Below are 25,698 nucleotides of genomic sequence, written 5' to 3' on the forward strand. Positions count from 1 at the left end.
AAAAATGATCGTTTAATCAACATTTAATATACGTACCAGTACGGTGGTACGGTACGCTTTTGGTACGGTGGTACGCTCTAGTGATCGACCGTACCACGTACCGTACCCGTACCTTAGCTTTCTTTGCGTACTGTACCTACGTACCGTACTTTTTGATGAAATTTGCTGCGTACCGTCGTACCGTACCATACCGTACTGCCATCCTTGCGCCTTAGGTTAAAGAAAATTGCGAAGAAACAGCTATCATAAAAAGCTTGACAAGTTAGATGACAACTTGGATAGATCTATTAATGTGATATAAATAATATGTTTACCCAAATACAATTATATTAACATAATGACAGGTTTTAATTTAAAGTTGACTACAAAACTTACAATTTCATAAAAGTCCTACTCAGTATTAGTTTAGGGTATTCCCCTTTAGGGAAAGTATTAAATTTTCTCAAAATACTGGTCATAAAATGTTTACTTCTACATACTTGCTAAGCAAATGTCGGAAATCTGACAAGCAAGTCATTTTTTTATGGCACACCAAACGATTTTCGAGTTTCTATTCAAATACTGTTAATAAAATTGCAACCACAACATTGCTTGTTGTTGGTTTGTTATGATGTGGAAGTTTGAACCATTACTCACCAATCTGTCCACCAATACTGTGCTAAAGGTTAGACAAAGTGTTGTCAAGTTTTTATGCAATCAAACAGACCGTAATAAATAAGCGTTTTACAAAAGCCGAGAGCTGGAATTCTAGGTAAGTAAATGATCGAAAAGTTTTCAATGGTCGTAAAAACAATTGAATTACAACTTATAAAAAGAACCTTCAAAGCCTGCATGTTAGTTAAGGGTTCAGTAACTTTATGATAAAATGGTGTGATAATATATTGGCATTGCAACATTTGAAAAAAATGATTAAATTTGAAAGCTGACTTAAATTCAAAAGTGTGGTTTCAACTTACTTATTCTGTAATAAGTGTTGCTTGGTTTAGACACAAAAGCTCAACATTCTCAATTCAAAATCATACTTTGCCTGGCCTATCAAAGGCAATATACTGAATCAGCTGGTCACCAAGCATTCACCACATGGCAGGACAGGGGCTAGAAAAATCTGTGGATTCTCGTTTTCATCACAAATGTTTGACAAGGCGAATGTTATATCGTGAACTTGTTTTCTTGTTCGTTACATTACTTCTATCTGACACCAACTGTAAAACAAGTTCTAAACCTGTTTGTTCTCATTTTTGCTGCTTTGTTTCGATGAAAAGGCCTAAAACATTTTTAGGGCAAGCTTTTTTTGCTCACACCATTTGTATTTATTTTACCTACTGATTACATTTATGCAGAGTTGTGGCAGATCTCTCAGCTCCTAAGATTTTATTAGTAAAAACATTTTAGATTTTTAAGGTTTAAGGTTAAATGTTTCATGACAACAATGGCAAAACCACTTCAAGAAGGAAACATGAAATTTTGCTTGGATCTTTACAATGAACTTAAAATTGGGAACGAAAATTTGTTTTTCTCTCCTTTCAGCATTTCAGCAGTAATGTCGATGGTCTTGCTTGGTTCACGGGAAAACACAGCTAAACAACTAAAGGAAGGACTTGGATTTTCTGATGTTTGTGACTCAAATCTACATGAGGAGGTTGCAAAAATTCTAGCTGGTGTAAAAAAAGCTCAAGGCAGGGTCACTCTTAAAGTGGCAAATAAATTATTTCCAGAAGCAACATTTGGTTTGGAAACAGAGTTTACAGAAAAATGTGAGAAATTTTATGATGCAACCATTGAAGGTCAGGATTTCATTGGAAATTTTGAAAAGTCAAGAAAGGTTATCAATTCCTGGGCACAAGAAAGCACAATGGGCAAAATCAAAAATCTTTTTCCTCAAGGATCACTCGATACTCTTACTCGATTGGTGTTGGCAAACGCTGTGTATTTTAAAGGGGAATGGAAGGAGAAGTTTAAGGTCAAAAAAACTAAAAGAGCTAAGTTTTATGTTAAACCTCGAAAAACTGTGTCTGTTGATATGATGTTTCGATCAGATGAATTTAGGTATTATTTTGACGGACATTCTAGGGATCAAATTGTTGAATTGCCATACAAAGGGAATGCCGTTTCCATGGTTATTGTGCTTCCTGATGATAAATTTGGTTTGGCTGAATTGGAAAAAAGGGCAAATCCTGCTTGGATTTTGAAAAAACTCAATACAATGTATGGTCAAGAAGTGGAGTTGTCTCTACCTAGAATGAAGTTGAAACAAGAATTTGATTTGGTTGCCGCTTTGAAAAAACTTGGAATAAATGATGTCTTTGATGAAGATTCAGCCAATCTGAAAGGAATTTCTCCCAAGGAAGGCTTGTTTATCTCAAAAGTTGCTCACAAAGCATTCATTGAAGTTAATGAAGAAGGTTCTGAGGCTGCAGCTGTGACTGGATTTCGAGAGTGTGTATTATTAAGTGGGCCCGCAACATTCACTTGCGATCATCCATTCATGTTTTTTCTGATGCACAGACCTACCCAGACTGTTCTATTTTGTGGACGTTTCAGTTCTCCATAATAATAATGTCAACAAGAAATTTGTTGCTCACCATTATTTGCTTTACTTCAATTCCATGCTTTTATTGTATATTTTATAGTTGCAACTAACATGTGTGTTATATTAAACATTCTGTCAATTTTTTAATGTAATATATATATGCAGCAAACACATATTTTTTTGTTGATGGCACTCAAATGTTAGTATTAGTAGACTATGCAAAACATTTCTAATTGTTTTTTTGGTATCACAATCATTTTTTTGTCTTTTACTGCATTTGACAGTTTGAATGCAATTGAAGAAAGTTAATATTGTGTCATTGAAGCGAATTTGTGTGAATTCAAAAATTGTACAGAACAATATTTATATATTTTTCCTTTCAATTGTTGCAAACTTGTGTGTTTTTACTTTACAAAAAATTGAGCACCGTGGCATTGGTAGAGCATGAAAAAAAATTTCTTGTAATTGTAATTTAATACCTCAATCAGTTAATTTTTGTTTAATATATTAAACAATGTGAATAAATACAGGGTTAAGAATTAAGATTATATCAATGAAGCAAAATCAAGAATTGTACAGGACAGACAGTATATTTCTATGTTATTTAATTTCAAAAGCTGTAAACTCATGTTTACTTTTGTTACCTAAACATTGCTTCAATTGTAAAAGCGAGTTTCAAGTTTGTTTATTGCAATTTTCGTTGCTTTGTTTCAATGTGAATACCTAACATATATTTTACTTCAAGTTTTTTTACTCACAACAGTATTTGTGTCTATTATACCTACTAATTTTAATGTTGCAATGTTGTAGCAGATCTTTTTGCACTAAAATTTTTATTAGTAAAATTGAAAAAAAAAATTAAGGTTCAATCCTTCATGACAACAATGGCAAAACCACTTCGAGAAGGAAACCTGAAATTTTGCTTGGATCTTTACAATGAACTTAAAACTGGTGAAGAAAATTTGATTTTCTCTCCTTACAGCATTTCAGCCGTAATGTCAATGGTCTTGCTGGGTTCAAGGGAAAACACAGCTAAACAACTAAAGGAAGGACTTGGATTTTCTGATGTTTGTGACTCAAATCTGCATGAAGAGGTTGCAAAAATTCTAGCTGGTGTCAAAAAAGCTGAAGGTAATGTCACACTTAAAGTGGCAAATAAATTATTTCCAGAAGCAACATTTGGTTTGGAAACTGAGTTCACAGAAAAATGCAAAAAAATTTATGATGCAACCATTGAGAGTCAAGATTTCATTAGGAATTTGGAAAAGTCAAGAAAGTATATCAATTCCTGGGCACAGAAATGCACTATGGGCAAAATTAAAAATATTTTGCCTGAAGGTTCACTTGATAGCCTTACTCGATTGGTGTTGGTAAATGCTGTGTATTTTAAAGGGGATTGGATGACAAAGTTTAATGTTAAAGAAACAAGAAAAGATGATTTTTATGTAAATCCTGAAAAAACTGTTTCTGTTAATATGATGTTCAGCCCCTGCTACCGCAACTATACTTATGACAAGGATTTGAACGCTCAAGTTGTTGAATTGCCCTACAAAGGTCATGATGTTTCCATGGTGATAGTGCTTCCCAGAGATAAATTTGGCTTGGCTGAATTGGAGAAAAAGATAAATTCTGGTTGGATTTTGAAAATGATCAACCAGTTCAAAATTGAAAATACAGAGTTATCTCTCCCAAAAATGAAATTTGAACAAGAATTAGATTTAGTTGATGCTTTGAAGAAACTTGGCATAAATGATGTTTTTGGTGAATTTTCAGCCAATCTGAAAGGAATCTCTCCCCAGGAAGGCTTGTACGTTTCTGATGTTGCCCACAAAGCATTGATAGAAGTTGATGAGGAAGGTACTGTGGCTGCAGCTGTGACTACAAAGAGATCAGTTAAGATGAAATGTGCAATGCCGATTCCATTACTTGTGAGAGTCATCTGTGATCATCCATTCATGTTTTTTCTGATGCACAGACCAACACAGACTGTTCTCTTTTGTGGTCGTTTCAGTTCCCCTAAATCAGTGGTTCGCAACTGGTGGTCCATGGACCACTAGTGGTCCATAATGACTTTTTGGGTGGTCCACAGGACATATATTAAATTTAGTGATTAACTAGAGATGATTGCATATTACATGTTAAAAGAGTATCAAAATCTCAGCTCTTATTGATTGTATCTCACTTGTTGAAAATCCCTTTCAAAAAAATATGTTTCAAGCCCAAATAGTAGTTCTGTATGTGTAATTCGAGCTTCCTCATAAATGAAATGGTCCATGATATTATTTTTACTTGGTCGGTGGTCCATGGCCTGAAACGAGTTGAAAACCATTGCCCTAAATGAAAATTGGAAATAGAAATGAAAAATTCTATCTGTTATTAGAAATTTACTTTCCTTGCTTGATTTCTATGCTTTCAGTGTGTCTCTTAAACATAATCAGGTTTTATAGTTATTCCTACATATTTCTTCCATAAAGGCTATTAAACTGTATGTACTTATCCTATGCAATGGAAAAAGACAAGTGTGCAGCTGCAGCCTCAGAACCTTCTTCATTATTTCTTACTTTTGATTTGTTATGTGGGCCAGCAACATTTACTTGTGATCATCCATTTATGTTTTTTCTAAAGCACCGACGAACACAGACTGTTCTCTTTTGTGGACGTTTCAGTTCTCCATAACAATAATGTCCACAAAAATTTAGTTGCTATCCACTACTTGCTTTATTTTAATTCTTTGCTTTCATTGTATATTGTATAGTTGAAACTAATATGTGTGTTATATTAAACATTCCATGAATTTTTTAATGTAATATATATATGCAGCAAACACATGTTTTTTTGTTGATAGCACTCAAATGTTGGTATTAGTAGACTATGCAAAAATAGTTTTATTGTTTTTAGTATCACAATAATTTTTTTCTACATTAGACGGTTTGAATGGAATTTAAGAAAGTTCATATTGTGTCACTGAAGCAAATTTGTGTGACTTCACAAATTGTACAGAACAATATTTCTATACCATTTTATTGCACTTGTAGCAAACTTGTTTGTTTTATGTTTACAACAAAATGATTAACTTAATGTCTGTAGAGTGTGCAACAAATTTCTAATTGTAATTTAAAAGCTCAATCCTTTATTTTTTACTATATTAGACAGTGTGAATAAAATTCAAGGTGAAGATTGTAATACTGATGCCAACTTTTAAAATCTAAAAATTGTACAGAACAAAAACTATATTTCTATGTTATTTGATTTCAAATGCTGCAAACCTTTTTTACTTCTGTTACCTAAACATTACTTCAATTGTAAAACAAGTTCAAAACTGTTTGTTGCAATTTTTGCTGCTTTGTTATGCAAATACCTAACATATTTTTCGTTACTAACAACATTTGTATTTATTAACAGTATTTGTCTATTTTACCTACTAATTCTAATTTTGCAGTAGCAGATCTCTTAGCTCCCAAATTTTTATCAGTAAAATTGATTAGAAGTTTTAAGGTTCAAAACTTAATGACAACAATGGCAAAACCACTTCGAGAAGGAAACCTGAAATTTTGCTTGGATCTTTATAATGGACTGAAAACTGGTGAAGAAAATTTGTTTTTCTCTCCTTACAGCATTTCAGCAGTAATGTCGATGGTCTTGCTTGGTTCGAGGGAAAACACAGCTAAACAACTAAAGGAAGGACTTGGGTTTTCAGATGTTTGTGACTCTAATCTGCATGAAGAGGTTGCGAAAATTCTAGCTGGTGTAAAAAAAGTCCAAAGTAATGTCACTCTTAAAGTGGCAAATAAATTATTTCCAGAAGCAACATTTGGTTTGGAAGCTGAGTTCACAGAAAAATGCCAAAAATTGTATGATGCAACCATTGAGAGTCAGGATTTCATTGGGAATTTTGAAAAGTCAAGGCAGTTTATCAATTCCTGGGCACAGGAAAACACTATGGACAAAATCAAAAATCTTTTGCCTGAAGGATCACTCAATAGCCTTACTCGATTGGTGTTGGCAAATGCTGTGTATTTTAAAGGGGATTGGTTGGACAAATTTGAGGTCAAAGGAACTAGGAGAGCTGATTTTTTTGTAAATCCAGGAAAAACTGTTTCTGTTGATATGATGTTTCGCTCAGGCAAATATAACATCGGTTATGACATGGATCTCAAGGCTCAAGTTGTGGAACTGCCTTACAAAGGCAAAGATGTTTCTATGGTGATTGTGCTTCCTGGTGATAAATTCGGCTTATCTGAATTGGAGAAAAAAATTAATCCTGGTTGGATTTTGAAAATGATCAACCAATTCTCCAATGAAAAGATTGAATTATCTCTACCAAAAATGAAATTGGAACAAGAATTTGATTTGGTTGATGCTTTGAAGAAACTTGGCATAAATGATGTCTTCAATGATGGTTCAGCCAATCTGAAAGGAATTTCTCCTGTGGGAGGCTTGTTTGTCTCAAAAGTTGCTCACAAAGCATTTATTGAAGTTAATGAAGAAGGTTCTGAGGCTGCAGCTGCCACTGCTGCTGTTGTGATGCTTAGAGCAGCAATAATGCCAGTGAGAGTCACTTGTAATCATCCATTTATGTTTTTTCTGATGCACAAACCAACACAGACCATGCTTTTTTGTGGTCGTTTAAGTTCACCAAAGTAAGATTATGCATAGAAATTGACTGTGTATGTGCCACTTGTATGTTACATGCATTTTACAATTTCCTTACTTTCAACATGCATTTCATAATCAGGTTTTGTTTGTGTCAAAATTATCCATTGTATATTTTGTCTATGTAATTTTTAATATATTTTATGTGAGCATCCATATTAATCACAGACAATCCAAATTTTTATCAATACTGCATTGCAGTTATGTTGTCTTTCAAACTCTTTGCTTTTGTATACCAATGTTTCACTTAATTTGTTTCTTTATGCATTTTACTTTGCTAATGCAAATGAAAAGTTGTAGATTTTATCACTGAAGATTTTTGTAGTCTGTTTAATTCTCACATTGTGCAGTTACATTTTCTCTTAATCTGGGTTATTACTATAAGTTGACAGGTATTAAGTTTAGGAGATAAACTACGTTTGATTAAACACAATATGTTTTTTGTCTGAGGAAACATTCCATTTTGATCAAAACTGCTTAAAATGTTGACATTTTTGTATCACAAAAAACACCTAACAATGGATGACAACTTTGAAAGTGGAATTGGTACAGTTACACGAAGTTTTTGATCCAGCAGCGAAACCCCGACAAAATGTCACTAGAAGGAGAAATGTATTTTTTCAAAAGTTTTGCAAGTTGATGAAGAATTTGTTTGAGTTTGTTCAACAGTTATGCTATGAAGGTAAGTGACTGTTTTATTTTTAATTTCCGCCGAAAAATAAATCATTAATTTTCAGATCCAGTACAAGAACACACATTTTATTGCCTAAACATATTGCAAAATCCTTTAGCTTTTTTTCAAAATTTCTTTTAACAGCATACTCCCTGAAACTTTTTGCCTCCAAATAATCCAAAAAAGAAAAGCCGAGTTATCAATGAATGGCAATATCTGCTCTAAGATAAATATAACAACAATACAAAGAGATTAAACAACATGAAATGACAGTATGACAATAAATTGGATACTGTATCACAAATGTTTAGTGTGGGTGGCAGGTTGTGCAGCATCTTCATAACACTATGTATGACACCCTCCCACGCCAGTCAGGAAATGTGACATCACATTCTGTGCTATATTGGGAGCATTAAGCTATATCCAAAGTAGAAAGTATTTCCTTGGATGTAAGCTAGCATCTTAGTAACAGTATTCTAACTCAGAAGCATAAAGTAGCACAGGTTGTGTTTTAACTAGCATCTTAACTTTAAAAATTTTTTGCACAGTTATCTTCTCAAACTGTTTGGCTGAAAACTGGTTCTATTTTAAACAGTATAATTTTAATAAAGGTAAAAAAATTTACACTGACATAACTGAAAATGTTTTAAGGAAGAGTAGTGCCATGTTCTCTAAACTGCAAACTGTAGAAAAAGGCCTTTCAGTCAAAATGATAGTTTAGTAAATTCTACTCAGTATGGGAAGTGTAAATTAGCAATTGTGTTAACAAGGTGCATTGTTAATACAGCAACCGTCTTATCCCATATTCAAGTAAAATGTATAAATAGCTGGACTAATTAGTTCTGCATATACCAGATTTTATCATAATTAGCAAAACAAAACCTACAGTTAACAAATCAAAGTTAAGTCTTCCAGTTGTTGCAACAATTAAAAAAAAACTATTTTATGGACTGACTAAATATTGCTGTTCTTTGATCTTCCCAGACTTTTACCTTTACCAAACTGTTTTAAACTTTGACCTTTTTTCGTTTGATGACAACAATGACAAAACCACTTCGAGAGGGAAACCTGAAATTTTGCTTGGATCTTTACAATGTACTTCAAATGGGTGAAGAAAATTTATTTTTTTCTCCTTACAGCATTTCAGCAGTAATGTCGATGGTCTTGCTGGGTTCAAGGGAAAACACAGCTAAACAACTAAAGAAAGGACTTGGGTTTTCTGATGTTTGTGACTCAAACCTCCATGAAGAGGTTGCAAAAATTCTAGCTGGTGTCAAAAAAGCCCAAGGTAATGTCACTCTTAAAGTGGCAAATAAATTATTTCCGGAAGCAACATTTGGTTTGAAAACCGATTTTGCAGAAAAATGCAAAAAGTTTTATGATGTAACAATTGAGAGTCAGGATTTTAAAGGGAATTTTAGAAAATCAAGAAAGTATATCAATTCCTGGGTGCAGGAAAACACTATGGGTAAAATCAAAAATCTTTTGCCTAAAGGATCACTTAATAGCCTTACTCGATTGGTGTTGGCAAATGCTGTGTATTTTAAAGGGGATTGGAAGACAAAGTTTAGTGATAAAGCAACAAGAAAAGATGATTTTTTTGTAAATCCTCGAAAAACTGTTTCTGTTAATATGATGTTCTGCTCCTGCCACCGCAAATACACTGATGACGTGGAATTGAATTCTCAAGTTGTTGAATTGCTATACAAAGGTCAAGATGTTTCCATGGTGATAGTACTTCCCCAAAAAAGATTTGGCTTGGCTGAATTGGAAAAAAAGATAAATCCTGGTTCGATTTTGAAAATGATCAACCAGTTCAGAACTGCAAAAGTAGAGTTGTTTCTCCCCAAAATGAAATTTGAACAAGAATTCGAATTAAGTAATGCTTTGAAGAAACTTGGCATATATGATGTTTTCAATGGAGCTGCCAATTTCAAAGGAATTTCTCCCGAAGAAGGCTTGTTTGTTTCTCATGTTGCTCACAAAGCATTCATAGAAGTTGATGAAGAAGGTACTGTTGCTGCAGCTGCCACTGCTGTTGTTGTTGGGGGAAGATGCGCTAGACCACCTGAGCCACCACTTGTGAGAGTCACCTGTGATCATCCGTTCATGTTTTTTTTGATGCACAGACCAACACAGACCAACACAGACCGTTCTCTTTTGTGGTCGTTTAAGTTCCCCTAAATAAAAATTAGAATATTGTTCATATATATATCTTATATGCTAATGTAACCAAAAGTTTTTGATTTCAGTTCATCATTCCAATTAAAGTTCCAACTGTGTCAAGAATGTTTCTTTGACTTTCACTTTTTGTCTGAAGTATGTTTTCACTTTCCCTATTACTTTTTGTCTCGAATTAGCCCACATGAGAAAAGCTGTGTAATCAATAAATTGTAAACTCTGCTTTGTAGTAAATATGACTACAAATGAGAGAGAAAACATAGATTGAACATAAGGAATTGACATTATCAGGATAAAGCTGATATCAGAAATATACAGCATAATCTTCCTTGAAACACTACAGATGCTATATTGGGAGCAATGAGCATGTTCCAAAGTAGGAACCATCTCTTTTGTTGTAAGCCAGCTTCTTAGTTCCTGAGTTTAACTGGGATAGAGTAGTTTAGCATGTGTTGTGTTTAACTAGCAACTTAACTAATGGGTCACTAAAAAGCTTTACCCGATAGGTCTTAGCCAATGCCATTTATTTCACATAGGATTAGATGAACAGTTTGAAAGTCAAAGAAACTGGAAGAAGTTATTAAGAAGGTGAAGAGGCTCTAGCCATAACTACACTTCTTTTTGTTCAAGTGTTTTTGACTGGGATGTCAGTGCCATCGCCTGTGATCGTCCATTCATGTTTTTCGAATGCACAGACCAACACAGACTGATTTAAGTTCCCTAAATAAAGTCAGCTATAGAATTGAAGTTTTTGTCAATTGTATTTTACTTGCATTTCTCTCTAAGCTTTCAGTGTGTCTTAAATATAATCAGGTTTTATAGCTATTCTTACCTATTTTCTCCATAAAGGCTATTGAACTGTAGGCACACATATATATCCTATACAATGAAAATTTTTTAAAAACAACCAGTTGGAAACTATGCTTTTATTAAATAATGTTTCAATCCATTGTTATTTTACTAAGTTAACACAAAAAGTTTTAAGGCTGCTGCAACTGCAGTCATTGTGAAAGCAAGGTTAATTTCAAAGTCATAGTCAGTTAGAGTTACTTGTGATCGTTTATTTGTTGTCTTTTTTTTATGCTTTTTTATCCTGGATCAGTGGTTGGCGAAATTCTCAACCTGAATTTCATGATTTTTTATTGTTTATTTAATTGTATTGTCCATATAATTTACAACACTGTACGTGCACAGGTGGATTTATCTACATAATTTATATGTATTCAAAACCTTCAAAAAAAAAATTGGTGGCACTTTGAACTGAAACTTGAAGATTTTTGAAATGTTTTACAAATTTGTTCAAATTTGTTTTTTTAATATTTTAATTCAGATTTGTGTTTGCTGAAGCGACTATTATAGATTTCATCTTGAAAAACATAGTAAATGCTAAATTAGGCATTTTGTTAATTTATAATTCCTGTTTATCTAGACAATAAAGGTATTAATTTAGGGCAATTAAAATGTATTTGATTACAAGAGGAGAAGAAAATCAGATTTTCAAAACACAATTTCTGTAAATGCTGTAAACCACATAAGATAGCGAAAATGGATGAAAGTTTGAAAGTTGCAAATGCTTCATTTGCTATGAACCTTAACAAGTTGCTTTCTGAAGACAAAGCTAACATCTTTTTTGGTCCATACAGCATTTCTACTGCACTATCTATGGTTTTGGCTGGAGCTGATGGAGAAACCAAACAACAACTACTAAAGGGACTTGGATTTAACAAAGATACATCAGTCACAAATGTTAACCAGGAAAATTTGAATGTAAGGTAAAAAATAAACAATTCAAAGAATCATGTGACTTTAGATACAGCCAACAGCATATTTCTAGATAACTCTTACAAGCTTTGGGATTTCTTGAGATGTGCAAGCATTTTTATGGCTGTGACGTAACTGGTTTGGATTTTCAAACACAAGCTGAAATATCAAAAAATACAATTAGCTCTTGGGTAGAAGAAAACACACGGCACAAAATCAAGGACATGTTGTCACTAGATAATGTGCAAGGCGCCAGTGTGATTCTTATCAATGCCATTTACTTTTAAGGCAACTGGTTAAACCAATTAGACAAACAAAACACAAAAGAAGAACAATTTCACACTCGTTGGTTTAAATCTCAGCCAGTTCAGATGATGACGTCTTTTAGCTACTGGCCATACTTTAAAGACAAAAATCTTAAATTAAAAGTTTTGGAACTTCCATATGCTGGTGAAGAAGTTTCGATGATCATTATTTTGCCCACAGAAAGGTTTAGATTAGACTCAATTGCCAAGAAACTTACAGGAGATGTTTTTCTTAAACTGGCATCTAAAGTTTAAGAAGTCAAGGTAAAAAACGGTGTCCCCATATTTAAAGTTGATCAAAGGCTGGAATTAAAAAAGGTTTTTGGCAAACTTGGAATAAAAGACGTTTTTGACTCAGCAGCGAACCTCAGTAAAATATCACTAGGTGGTGAACTGTGTGTGTCAGAAATTCTGCATCAATCATTTTTGGAAGTAGATGAAGAAGGTTCAGAGGCTGCAGCAGCTACAGCAGTTATCGGACGACTCAAGGGTTTTGGACGACCTGCCAAACCTGCAACTTTTATATGTGACCATTAGTTTTTGTTTACTATTTTTCATAAAGCAAGTGAAACTATTCTGTTTTGTGGAAGCTTTAAAAAGCCTGTGTAAACAGTTCTATGTAAACTGACCAAAGCATTATGGTAGATAAGTACTGTATGTTGTGTGCACTGTTATAAAATGATATTCATAATTATCCTACCTTCTTGCAACTACCTCAATATCTCATTAGAATTAATAGACACAAATTTGTAACATTATGAAATTCTACTTGAATAAGGTGGTGATGGTGTCCATTATCCTTAAAAGGTCCACAAGCTATTATGAGCACCCACAAAATCCAGAGAGTAATAATATATATACTGTTTGTGTTATGTTTGGCTAATAGAACTCTATAAAAGGTATATTCCATCATTTCCATGTTTGTAAACTTCTTTGCAGTGTGTCAATGTATGTGTATAGTGTAACAATTTTTTTAAATATTTTTTATCTTTGACTGTCCATTTGACGGTGCAAATATAAGTTTCACTTTTCTTCACACATCACATATGCACAATAAGTGCATAAAAAAGTATTGAGGTTAAAAAAGAACAATTTGCGAATTCTTTATAGATATACTCTATTTTGTAACTTGTACTCTACTACTGTCTCATTCAGGGTAATTATGTGTATTAATGCCATTTCATATTTGCACTATGTTTAACTTTTAATATTTTCTGATTTCTCCTAGATATAATTAACATAGTAGCAATGAGCAGTTTAGTTAAAAATGAAGAAGCACTTTTTGCTTCCAAGCTACATACTCTGCTATCAGAAAACCACCCAAACTTGTTGGTTTCCCCATACAGCTTGTCTGCTGTTCTGACAATGGTTTTGCTGGGAGCTAAAGAGGGGACCAAATGCCAGTTACAAAATATACTTGGTTGTAGCGATATACCAGACCATATTTTGTGTAAAGAAAATTTGGAGACTCTGTCACAAATGAAAAATATTACTGATGTTATTCTGGAAACAGCTAATATGTTGTATGCAGACAAGTCATTTGCCCTACATGAAGACTTCATTGAACAGTGCAGCAAGTACTTTGGTTCAAACGTTACTGGTTTAGATTTTAGATGCAACTGGGAAAATTCACGCATTCACATAAACCAGTGGGTTCAAAGTACTACAAGGGGTAAAATTGAAAATCTTCTTTCTGCTGGAACTATTACAAGTGACACGAGTTTGGTATTAGTCAATGCCTTGTACTTTAAGGGAAAATGGAAAGATTCATTTGAAAAACACTGGACAACAAAAGAACCATTTTATGTGTCCCATGAAAACACAGTAACAGTGGACATGATGAAACGGGTTGGAAAGTACAACATTAAAACATATCAAAGTTATCAGATAATTGAGCTTCCTTACAAAGGTGAACAGGTTGCAATGTACATTACTTTACCTCATGAAATGTTTGGTTTAAATGTAGTTCAAAAGCAAGTCTCGGAAAATTTGTTGGATGTTACAACCAATTTGACATCACAAAGGGTTTGTTTGTCGATTCCAAAACTAAAACTAGAAGACCAGTTCGATCTTGTTCCGACTTTAGAAATGCTTGGATTAACTGATTTATTCAGTGAAAAGTGCGATCTTAATGGAATATCAGCCATGCCTTTGTTTGTTACTAATGTTGTGCAGAAAACTTTCATAGAAATCAATGAGGAGGGTACGGAAGCTGCTGCTGCAACTGCTCTGGTCATGGCTCCAACTTCTTGTCTTCCTAGTACACCACCAGTGGTTTTTAACTGCGACCACCCATTCATGTTTTTGTTGATGCACAAACCAACACACTCCATACTTTTTTCTGGCACTCTTTTTTCACCATAAATTAGTAACTTTAGGAGAGCTCTGTTTTGTAGTCCTATTCTATTCTGTTTTCACAGCTGTAAATACTTAATATATCTCAGATTATTAAGTAATATTTATCATTGTGTCTTTCTTCAAACCATGACTTTCAGCAATATTGTATGTTATGATATAACAACACAAACATGCATGGTGTATAGTTTGATTTACAGCAGGTAATATCATTGCGATGGTTGGTCAACGAACACTTCTATCATTTGTTTACCCTGCAACATTAAACATATACGGCAGAAGGTGACTTGTTCCACGATATATACAATATCTACCCAAAAGCTTAAGACTGCAAAACAAAAGGCTGCATTTGTACTAGTTTACATCAAACGTGTTGATAAAATTCAAAGCGATAATAAACAAAATTCTAAGTGAAAATTAACACAGCTATCTATGCAGTAAAAATTGGTGTTTTTTTGTTCAAGGCAATAGCTGAAGCAATTGAAGCCCATGCTGTAAAATGTGTGAAGACTTGCGGCGGGCAAAGCTAGAGCTGACGTCAGTGTGATGAAATAAACAACGACAAACGTGCAATGAGTGGCACGCCGGTCGCTTTAGTAACATACTTACAAAGTTAACCCTGCGAATTACAAAAAATATAACTTGCCAAATTTGAACTATAGTGAGGTGGAGGACTGGAGGCCAAGACTCGGCTTTTTGATTAAAGTGTTCATGTAAATAATTAAAAGTCTTCAAATTAGTTTGTTTGGTCCTTTGGTGTAATTGAGTTTGCAGTTTGCAGACAAGGAAGGTGGTTTAAATAAAAACTCCAACGAGACAGTTTTGGGTCAGTTTTTACTCACTGTTTTTCATGCCTTTGAAAATTACTTCCAATAAATGATTTTGCGAGGGACCACAAGTTAGTAAAGTCACGGCAATTTATGGTTAGGTTATATACCGGATGTGATCGTGGTAGGCATCCGGGCCAGTGACATAAAGTCTTGCTCCTAACTTAATTTATGTTGCTGTAAAGTAAGCTTATATTCGTGTTTTTGAAGTATCGATAGTTCAGTTCAGTTTTTGCTGTACTTCGGCTTAGACCATGGTCTAACCACTGCAGTGGTTCTCAACCTGTGGTTTGTGACGAAACTCGTGTTGGGACACTCTTTTGAAATAACTGGTTTTTAGAAAAGTGCTGAGTTAGCTTCCATAAGTCGAACCCGGGTTGGTAACTTTGCTAACCCAACTGATCAGTCCAGGTTTTGTGACGAAACTTGAAATTGCTAACTTTACTGGTTTCAGAAGAATACAAGGGTGGTCGAGAAAAATAGGCCTATTTCTTGGTCTAAGCATTCAAATAGGGTTTAGGACGGTTCACAGCGATGGAAAAAGTAGTCAGGTGGTACGCGACAAAGGAATTGTCTGTTTGAAAGATTGTGTGTTACATTCTTTTAATTTTATCATGTAGTGTATGTTGGTGGTGGTCTTGGTATTGGCTATGTAACAATCGTTTTCTGTAAAGTGTGAAAGAGTTGCATTTATTTTGCCGCTTAAAACAAATCGTAGCAGGACTAACAGCTAAATTGCGCGGAATTTCCCGAACCAGGCCCGCAGAAATAGATGTAAGAAAAAGTGTAGGTATGAAAAACAAATTTGTAATCAAATCATTTGCAAACCGTCAGTACTTTTACGTTTAATCCCAAACACACTTTTACAACCTTGTTGCAAATGCTGGTGCCGTGGTGCCAGTTTAATGTACTTTGCCTTTTGAAATATTTATGCAATGATCTGACGTAAAGACCTTCATATGTTGTTAAATAAAGTGGTTTTAGCTGCAGAAATATTGTGGGTTATGATGAAATTTGAGACAGTTAAAATTGTATCAAAGTAGAAATCTAGTACAAATACAACATTGTCACAAATCGAACACTATATTTCTGTGTTTTTGTTCATTTCAAATGTTGCAAAATTGTTTTTTGTGTGCAAAACTTTGCATTACCTACACCTTGATTCGATTGTAAAACAGGTTTATAATCTTTTCACCTATTGTTAACATAGTTTGGTTTCGGGTTGAAGCTGATTTCTTTTTTTTCTTTTCAAACTTTTTTATGTCCTAAACTTTTGTTTCATGAAAATCATGGCTGAAGCATTTAAAGCAGGCAACTTGAAATTTTGCTTGGGTTTAAGGGAGAGAATATAAAGTTTTAATTTAACCCGAAGCCTCTGGGCTTAGAAATTTTAACAGCGACTAGGAAAATTATAAAGTTTTAATTTAACTCGAAAGCGCCTGGATTTTGCGACCAGCGACCCATAAGGTGTAATTAAAACAAATTATATTTTCTGTTAATTAAACATAGACAAACTAGTGCCTTCACTATAAGGGACTAGTTTTAGCGCTAATACTTACTAGAATAAATACATGTTTAGTTACGTTTTAGTAAGGAGATTAATACAGGTTTAACGGCTTTTCCTTTGTCTTTCTTTGCAACACTGGTTATTAATTGCTGTTAATGTTAATTGGATTCTATTTGAATAAGACATCTTGAAACATTTCTGTGGCTGATAACCAAAATAAACCAACAATGTAATCAACGGATTGAACTAAAACTCGATAAAAATCACTGATTTAGAGGTATTGGTATTGCCCTGCTAAATAGTTTAACTCAAATTTAAATTGAAATTAACACACAAAGATGCATAGGCTTTAAGCACAAATTGAAAGAATTAATCTGTTTAAGCATAAAATTGTATTTTAATTTGGGACCCAGTTTAGACCTGAGACAGACATGCAGCAAACCAAGTAGATGCTTAATATGTTTTTAATAGTTTGATAGTCATGCTGTAAAGGTGTCAATACAATGGATGCTACTGTACATTTGTTTTTATGTGCATAAAGTATATATAAACATAATATGCAAGAAAACAAATTGATGGCACTTTGAACTTGCTGTAAAACTAGTTTAGCTTTGGACCCATAACTATTGCATTTTGTTTTTTTATAATTCTTGTTAATCTAGATTATAAGGGTGTTAAGTTAGTACAACCAAAAAATATTGATTAAAAGAGGTGAAGAAAGTCAGATTTTCAAAATAAAACTTCTTTAAATGCTGAAAATCACATAAGAGAGCAAAAATGGACAAAAGTTTGAAAGTTGCGAATGCTTCATTTGCTATAAAGCTTCTCAAGTTACTTTCTGAGGGCAAAGCTAACACCTTTTTCGGATCATACAGCATTTCTACTGCACTATCTATGGTTTTGGCTGGAGCTGATGGAGAAACCAAACAACAACTGCTAAAAGGTCTTGGATTTGACAAAGATACATCAGTCACAAATGTTAACCAGGAAAGTTTGAGTTTAAGGGAGAGAATAAATAATTCAAAGGATCATGTGACTTTGGAAACAGCCAACAGCATATTTCCTGATGTTTCGTACAAGCTTTGTGATGAATTTCTTGAGATGTGCAAGCATTTTTATGGCTGTGACGTAACTGGTTTGGATTTTAAAACACAAGCAGAAGAATCAAAAAATACCATTAACTCTTGGGTAGAAGAAAACACACGACACAAAATCAAGGACATGTTGTCACTTGATGATGTGCAAGGCACCAGTGTGATTCTTATCAATGCCATTTACTTTAAAGGCAACTGGTTGCACCAATTTGACAAACAAAAGACAACAGAAGAACAATTTCACACTGGTCGGTTTAAATCTCAGCCAGTTCAGATGATGACGTCTTTTAGCCACTGGCCATACTTTAAAGACAAAAATCTAAAATTAAAAGTTTTGGAACTTCCATATGCTGGTGAAGAAGTTTCGATGATCATTATTTTGCCCACAGAAAGGTTTGGATTAGACTCGATTGCCAAGAAACTTACTGGAAAAGTTTTTCTTGATCTGGCATCTAAAGTTCAAGAGGGCAGGGTAAAAATCGGTGTCCCAATATTCAAAATTGATCAAAAACTGCAATTAAAAAAGGTTCTTGGCAAACTTGGAATAAAAGACGTTTTTGACTTAACAGCAAACCTCAGCAAAATATCACCAGAAGGTCAACCGTGTGTGTCAGAAATTTTGCATCAATCATTCGTGGAAGTAGATGAAGAAGGTTCAGAGGCTGCAGCAGCTACAGCGCGCACGCTCATGTTGGCTGGTCTTTGTTGGTCACCTCCTAAACCTCCAACGTTTATTTGTGACCATCCATTTTTGTTTACTATATTTCACAAACCAAGTGAAACTATTCTGTTTTGTGGAAGCTTTAAAAGGCCTCAGTAAACTTACCAAAGTATTAAGGTAGATTAATGCTGTATTTTGTGTGCACTGTTATAAAATGACATGCATATTTATTTTACCTTCTTGAATCTACCTTAACGTCTCATTGGAATTAATATAAACAAATTCGTAACATTATAAGATTCTACTTGAATAAGGTAGTGATGATGCGAACACTCACAAATTTCAGAGAGTGATTACATTTGCACTATATGTGTTATCTTTAGCTAATTGAACTCCATAAAAGACATATTCGGAATCACATATTCGGTAAAACTGGTGTCAAACAAACTTTTTTACAGTGTGCCAATGGATTATGTATAGTGTTACACTTACATGTATATTCAGTTGTTGCAGGTTTTTCGATATTTTTTCATCTTTGACTGGCCGCAGCCATTGTAGTGCAAAATATATGGTTATAAAACATTTACAGTATTCTGAATAATGTATCATTTGTAAATTGCACTGTATTACTATAGTGATCGATGGTTTATGTTATTGTTCGTTGATGAGTCTCAAGGGTATAACCTCGTCACTACAAACTAAAGAGGTATACCACCGTCCTTAATCTCCCAAGCTCCTGGGCTTGTCAGGACCAAGTCCTGGAAACTCCACACACGTGTCTTGCACTTCAGTTTGTTTGTTTATTACTTCAATGCAAGTAATTGAACAGTAAGCCAAAGAGTTAACTGCAGTAGGACTAAAACTGTTATGAGCCATTACATCAGCGGTACGTTTTATAAATTCATAACACGTGACATTAACTGTACACATATGCTCTTGCCGTTGGCGCTTGCACATTTTCTCACACACAAAACAGCGCCAAATTTACCGCACAATACAAAACATACGATTAAAGCGGGTAAACACCAGATAGCAAGGTCGAACAACCTCCTAATTTAACTGTAACAGGGAATATTATCAACTCGAGCATTTTAGCAAGTAAAACCAGCTAATTTGGTAAACAACTATTGCAAGGTTTGCACAAATTATGACGTAATCGCTACATTACTGTATATTTCAGGTTATTTTTAGAGTCTATGTAAATCATGTTGCATCATATGTTGTGTATTTGCACTATGTCTAACTTGTAATAATTTTCATTTTCACCTCGAAACAATTAACACAGTAGCTATGTTTGGATTAATTAAAAAAGTCGAAGCACTTTTTGCTTCCAAGCTGCATGCTCTGCTACCAGAAAATCACCCAAACTTGTTGGTTTCCCCATGCAGCTTGTCTGCTGTTCTGACAACGGTTTTGCTGGGAGCTAAAGAAGGGACCAAATGCCAGTTACAAAAAATACTCAACCTGTGGTACACGTACCAGCAGTGGGACGCCAGAGCTCGTCGCAAGCGAGTCGAACGCTAAATTGTAACTTAACTGAACCAACTGATTAGTCCTATAATGTTTTAATATTATTTCTTGCAGTAACCACAGTTAAGTTCTCTATGCATTAACTTCTTCTAAATAAAAATATGCACATGAGTTTTGTTTCTATTTGATATTTGTATTTATTAGCTTTTTACATTTCTATACATGCAATTTGTAGCTTTACTGTATTCTAGGTAAAAGTGTTATTTGTAGCTTGCACTACATTGATGTACTATCCAGAGTAATTTGAGATTATTTGTAAATCAGATTTAAGATTATTTGTAAATCATGTTAGATTATCTGTTTTATATTTGCACTATGTTTACCTTTTAATATCATTCTCATTCACTTAGACCAGTGGTTCCCAACCTTTTTGTAGTGAGGGACCCCTTTTGTAAATTTTATCGGTCCGTGTACCCCCAACGTAATTTAATCTTTTTTCATTTCCTGCATTTTACGTCATTAATCTCAATAAAGTTCTGTACTGTAGCAGTCAATGCACAAAAAGAGATACATTTTCTAGTGTACAATACTTAAAACAAACTAAGAACTATATTGTTAATGTGTGTTGTGATGTCACGATGGAGGTAACAATCACAAGTTTTCCTGATCCAAAAGGTTTGATAAACAGTTTGCACTTATATACAGTATTGTAAAAACGGTTCGGAAACTCAAAAATATTCTACTGTTGTTAATGCTTCTACAAATATTTGCGAACGGCGCGAAAATTCAGATTTACACCAGGCGCGAACTTCGCGAACAAAATCTATTTCACCAGCTTATCTGACTGACCGGTCCCCCCTTTTTGGGTTCACTTGCTGTTTGCAAGCTTTTTTGCGGATTTACGTGCTTTAGCCCGTTTCTGTGACCAAAATGCGCATTTGATTATTGCTGCGCAGCGAAGAAAACGAACCCTTAAGGCTTAAGGATTGTATGTTTCTAATTTTGCACCTTAAAACGTGCAAGTTGTGAAGGTCGTACTGGGTACATCCCATTGTGGAAAGAAGGGACCAATTAAGTGAGTTAAAAAACTAAAGTCCTTGCAAGGTTGCCGTAAAAGTTGACAAAGTTACTTAGCTAATATTGTAATTGAAATGTCAATGTAACAGGAGAATACCATCGCTTGCTGCAAGAAATGAGGTTGGAACGGGAAACAAATTTCATCACCTACTTCAGGATGACACCTGCTGTATTCGATGAATTATTAAATCTTGTGGCTCCCAAAATGAAGAAAGTTACAACAAACTACCGAAAGCCTGTTTCAGAAGCAGATAGACTGGCAATAACATTAGGGTTAAAACCAGGAACATGAGAGTTATGTTTCATAAGAAATAACTTAAATTTGACCTTTTTATTTTTGATGACTGGTGATTCCTACCAAACAATTGCCTTCTCATTTCGTAACCACAAGTCTACAGTTTTTAAAATTATTCCAGATGTGTGCAATTGCACTAAAGCAATTTGGGAAACCTTGCAACTAACTTTTTCGAATTTACACACATTATAGATATTGGTCTAAAGATGGTGAATGCAAATTTTGCCCCTATTTGATCCCTCGGTTCACCCAAAGGCTGCCAAAACGTTAATTTTTTTAAAACGGCTATACTTGCTAAAGTACTTTATTAAGGAGTTATATGCTTTGTTGTTTGGTGCAATATAAGGTATTTCAAAGGATTTTGTACCTTAAAAAAGATTTACCCATTTTCACCCGTTAAACCCCAAAATAATAAGTTTTAGGCCAGAAATACAAGCCCTAATGTGCTGAAATGTTAAACAATTGTTTGCAGTATACTGCATAACCTATAGGCTATTCGTTTAGTATTTAAAAAATTGCCTTAATCGGCCAAATAGTTACTTTTACAGCCCATAATATGTGTACACTGACAGTCAGATAGAAGTCTCAACTCTCAAGGTAGTAATTCACTTGTTTACGATTAAGGCGAGTGAATACAGCGGGAGTGCTCAGAATTCACTTGTTTACGATTAAGGCGGGTGAATGCAGCGGGAGAGCTCAGCTTGATATCCGGACGGGCGCTTTACGAGACAGTCGTGTTGGTGATTAGAAATCAGTTTTGGAAAATTGTGTTTAAAAACTGACCTTGAACGACAATATCAAGGTTAAAGCATGAGATTAAATTGAAAGTATTTTTCCTGTTCTTATTTACTGTTTTTTTTTGTAATTATATGACAATACTGATGCAAAAAGAATACCGACAAAACTTTCAAAGTTGGGTTAAGGCTAAAATTGGTTAAGTTGTTTGTTTGTTTGTTTACCATAAATCCACACAAACGCGCGTTTGGGGACGTATTCGTTTTTGCTTGCAAAAACAATCATATGTGTAGATCAAATAGTGTGTATAGTAAATTGGTAAATGTCTAACAATGATTGTGCCCTATTTTTACTGTTACCAATCGCATATGCATATGTGTGGGGACCCATTAGATTATGCTTGCAGAAACAATTATGTTATAAAGTGCCAGGAAAAAGATAGGGACCCAATGAAACGTAGGTGCCAAATATATATCCATTATAAATATAGTAAATAGTAAATGTGAAATATAAAAATATGATCATTGATTTCTTCTTTCTAAAATGGGATGTACCCAGTACGACATTGACGCCGTTTTAAGATGCAAAATTAGAAACAAACAAGCATTAAGGGTTCGTTATCTTCGCTGCGCAGCAATAACCAAATGCGCACTTTGGTCTCAGAAACGAGTCATGTCCGAACTAATGCACGTAAATCCGTAAAAACGGTTGTAAACAGCAAGTGAACATAAAAAGGTGGAATCGGTCAGTCAGATAAGCTGGTGAAATAGCTTTTGTTCGCGAAGTTCGCGCCTGGTGTAAATCTGAATTTTTCGCGCCGTTCGCGTGAGGAAAAAGGGCAGCGTTCGCGTTTGGTGTAAATCGGGATTAAATCCAAAACCTGAACCAACTGGCAAAACAATTATCTGAATTTTACATTATCCAGGTACACACGATTTATTATGGTGGTAAGGTTATTGCAAAAATAGAAATAAACACCAAAAAATAAGTTCATATACTATACATGCAACATTGTTCAATAAAAGTATGTACCATGGTGAAAAAAAATACACACAATCAAAAGCAAAAATTTTTTCATAGATCTTGGAAACGTTATTTATTTACCATGTAGGCAGGGTGCTATAAAGTACTATGTCTAGGTGAAAAAGAAAAGTATTAAAAGGTAAACATAGTGCAAATATAAAACAAAAAATCCAACATGATGTACAAATATTCTTAAATTTTTACTCTGAGTAGTACAGCAATATAGTGCAAGTTACAAATAACACTTTTATATGGAGTACAGAAATTATACAAATGGCAAGCATAGAAATGAAACAAGCTAATAAAAACAAATATTCATTAGAAACAAAGCTCATGTGCACATTTTATTTAGAAGAACTTAACGCATATAGAACTTAACTGAGGTTACTGCACGAAATAATATTAAAACATTATTGTAACTTATGCAATAATAAAAAGCCTGATGCAAAAAAAAACAAATTGTGTTTTATGCAATGATTGTTTGATAAAGGATTCCAAAACAAGGCTAAACTGAACAAAGATGTGATCATAATAGAACACAACAATTACGGCTGCCCCCTTCCTTTCCGACAGAGTTAATACAAAGATCATGGCTGTCCCCTTCCTCTCTAAAAGTGCTTACACGTCCACAAAAGAGAGCAGTCTGTGTTGGATTGTGCATCAGAAAAAACATGAATGGATGATCGCAAGTGAATATTTTTTCCTTTTTTGGTGTTGACATACACATCCCCACAAAGAGTTCATAAGTCACAGCTGCAGCCTCAGTACCTTCTTCATCAACTTTAATAAATGCCTTGTGAGCAACTTTTGAAACATACAAGCCTTCCTGGGTGGAGATTCCTTTCAGATTGGCAGCACCATCATCAAAAACATCATTTATGCCAAGTTTCTTCAAAGCATCAACCAAATCAAATTCTTGTTCAAATTTCATTTTTGGGACTTTCAACTTAACTTCTTCTGTTGAGAACTGGTTGATCATTTTCAAAATCCAACCAGGATTTATCTTTTTCTCCAGTTCAGCCAATCCAAATTTGTCATCAGGAAGCACTATTACCATGGAAACATCATGACCTTTGTAGGGCAATTCCACAACTTGAGCCTTTAAATCCATGTCCTTAGTATATCCATAATCATTTGTTTGAAACATCATATCAACAGACACAGTTTTTCCAGGTTTGACAAAAAACTTAGCTCTTTTAGTTTTTTTTACTTCAAACTCGTCCTTCCAATACCCTTGAAAACTCACAGCATTTGCCAACACTAATCGAGTATGACTATCAAGTGATCCTGGAGACAAAATATTTTTGATTTTGCCCATAGTGTTTTTCTGTACCCAGGAATTGATATACTCTGTTGCATTTTCAGCATTTCCCATAAAGTCCTGACTTTCAATGGTTGCATCATATAATTTTTCGCAATTTTCTGTAAACTCTGTTTCCAAACTAAATGTTGCTTCTGGAAATAATTTATTAACCACTTTAAGATTGACGAAACTTTCGGCTGTTTTGACACCAGCTAGAATTTTTGCAGCCTCTTCATGTAGATTTGAGTCACAAACATCAGAGAACCCAAGTCCTTCCTTTAGTTGTTTAGCTGTGTTTTCCCTCGAACCAAGCAAGACCATCGACATTACTACTGAAATGCTGTAAGGAGAGAAAAACAAATTTTCTTCACCAGTTTTCAGTTCATTATAAAGATCCAAGCAAAATTTCATGTTGCCTTCTTGAAGTGCTTCTGCCATTGTTGTCATGAATCAAAAGTTAAGGACATAAAAAAGTTTACTCGTGAAATATTTGCTGAAAAATCTGCATCGAAACAAAATGTGATCAATAGGTAAAAAGATTATAAACCTATAGCCTAAAAGCTGTTTTGCAATCGGATCAAGATGTAGGTAAAGCAAAGTTCAAAAATTTTGCAACATTTGAAATGAACAAAAATATAGAAATTTACTGTTAGTTCAGTGACAAAGTTGTATTTGTACAAATTTGCTTCTTTGATACAATCTGTCTCAAATTGCATCATAACCCACAAAGTTTCTCAAGCTAAAACCTCTTTAATCAACAACACATGAATGAAGGTCATTTTAGTCAGTATCATTGCACAAATAATTCACATACAGCATAAACTGGCACAATTGCACCAGCATTTGCCACCTTTCTAAAAGTGTGTTTGGGATTAAACGTAAAAGTAATGACAATTTGCAAATCATTTGACTTCACATTTGTTTTCATACCTACACTTTTTTGTTACGGGGAAATTCCCTAATACGTTATTTTGATTTGGCAGTTGATCAAAAAACTAGTTAGGGCTAATAAAGTGGCCAACTTTGTCGTAGCCAATACCATGGCCACAAGCAACAAAAATGTTTTGTTCAAACAATTGTTGCATTTACTACAAGATAAAATGAACAGAATGTAACACACAATCCTTCAAACACACAATTCCTTTGTCGCGTACCAGCTGACTACTTTTTCCATTGCTGTGGACCGCCCTAAACCCTATTTGAATGCTTAGACCAAGAAATATGCCTATTTTTCTCGACCACCCTTTT

At 34.2% G+C, this 25,698-nt stretch overlaps 2 protein-coding genes and 5 pseudogenes across 4 annotated transcripts; 6 read left to right on the plus strand and 1 right to left on the minus strand.

The window, feature by feature from the left end:
* The first annotated feature begins 447 nt into the window (after positions 1 to 447).
* Positions 448 to 2,684, plus strand: LOC145204793 (serpin B4 pseudogene; annotated as a pseudogene). Of its 2 annotated transcripts, none has more exons than XR_013853531.1 (2): positions 448 to 751; positions 987 to 2,684. The product of XR_013853531.1 is annotated as a serpin B4 pseudogene, transcript variant X1 (transcript). The 2 variants fall into 2 exon arrangements; XR_013853532.1 differs by having other exon boundaries at positions 448 to 664.
* Positions 2,685 to 3,344: 660 nt separating this feature from the next.
* On the plus strand, positions 3,345 to 5,071 carry LOC145204790 (serpin B3 pseudogene; annotated as a pseudogene).
* Positions 5,072 to 5,967: 896 nt separating this feature from the next.
* Positions 5,968 to 7,568, plus strand: LOC145204792 (serpin B4-like). The gene has a single exon (XM_080077380.1). The coding sequence runs from the start codon at positions 6,038 to 6,040 to the stop codon at positions 7,172 to 7,174; it is 1,137 nt and encodes a 378-aa protein (XP_079933506.1). The 5' UTR covers positions 5,968 to 6,037; the 3' UTR covers positions 7,175 to 7,568.
* Positions 7,569 to 8,830: 1,262 nt separating this feature from the next.
* On the plus strand, positions 8,831 to 10,121 carry LOC145204791 (serpin B3 pseudogene; annotated as a pseudogene).
* Positions 10,122 to 11,527: 1,406 nt separating this feature from the next.
* Positions 11,528 to 13,063, plus strand: LOC145204602 (serpin B6-like; annotated as a pseudogene).
* A 3-nt stretch (positions 13,064 to 13,066) lies between these two features.
* On the plus strand, positions 13,067 to 19,133 carry LOC145204603 (uncharacterized). The gene is made up of 2 exons (XM_080077193.1): positions 13,067 to 14,464; positions 17,561 to 19,133. The coding sequence occupies exons 1-2, from the start codon at positions 13,352 to 13,354 to the stop codon at positions 18,704 to 18,706; spliced, it is 2,259 nt and encodes a 752-aa protein (XP_079933319.1). The 5' UTR covers positions 13,067 to 13,351; the 3' UTR covers positions 18,707 to 19,133.
* A 3,908-nt stretch (positions 19,134 to 23,041) lies between these two features.
* On the minus strand, positions 23,042 to 24,948 carry LOC145205489 (leukocyte elastase inhibitor A pseudogene; annotated as a pseudogene).
* Between the last annotated feature and the right edge of the window lie 750 nt (positions 24,949 to 25,698).

Source organism: Phallusia mammillata, chromosome 8 (genome assembly GCF_965637545.1).
Source record: "Phallusia mammillata chromosome 8, kaPhaMamm4.hap1.1, whole genome shotgun sequence".
Classification (NCBI taxonomy): domain Eukaryota; kingdom Metazoa; phylum Chordata; class Ascidiacea; order Phlebobranchia; family Ascidiidae; genus Phallusia; species Phallusia mammillata.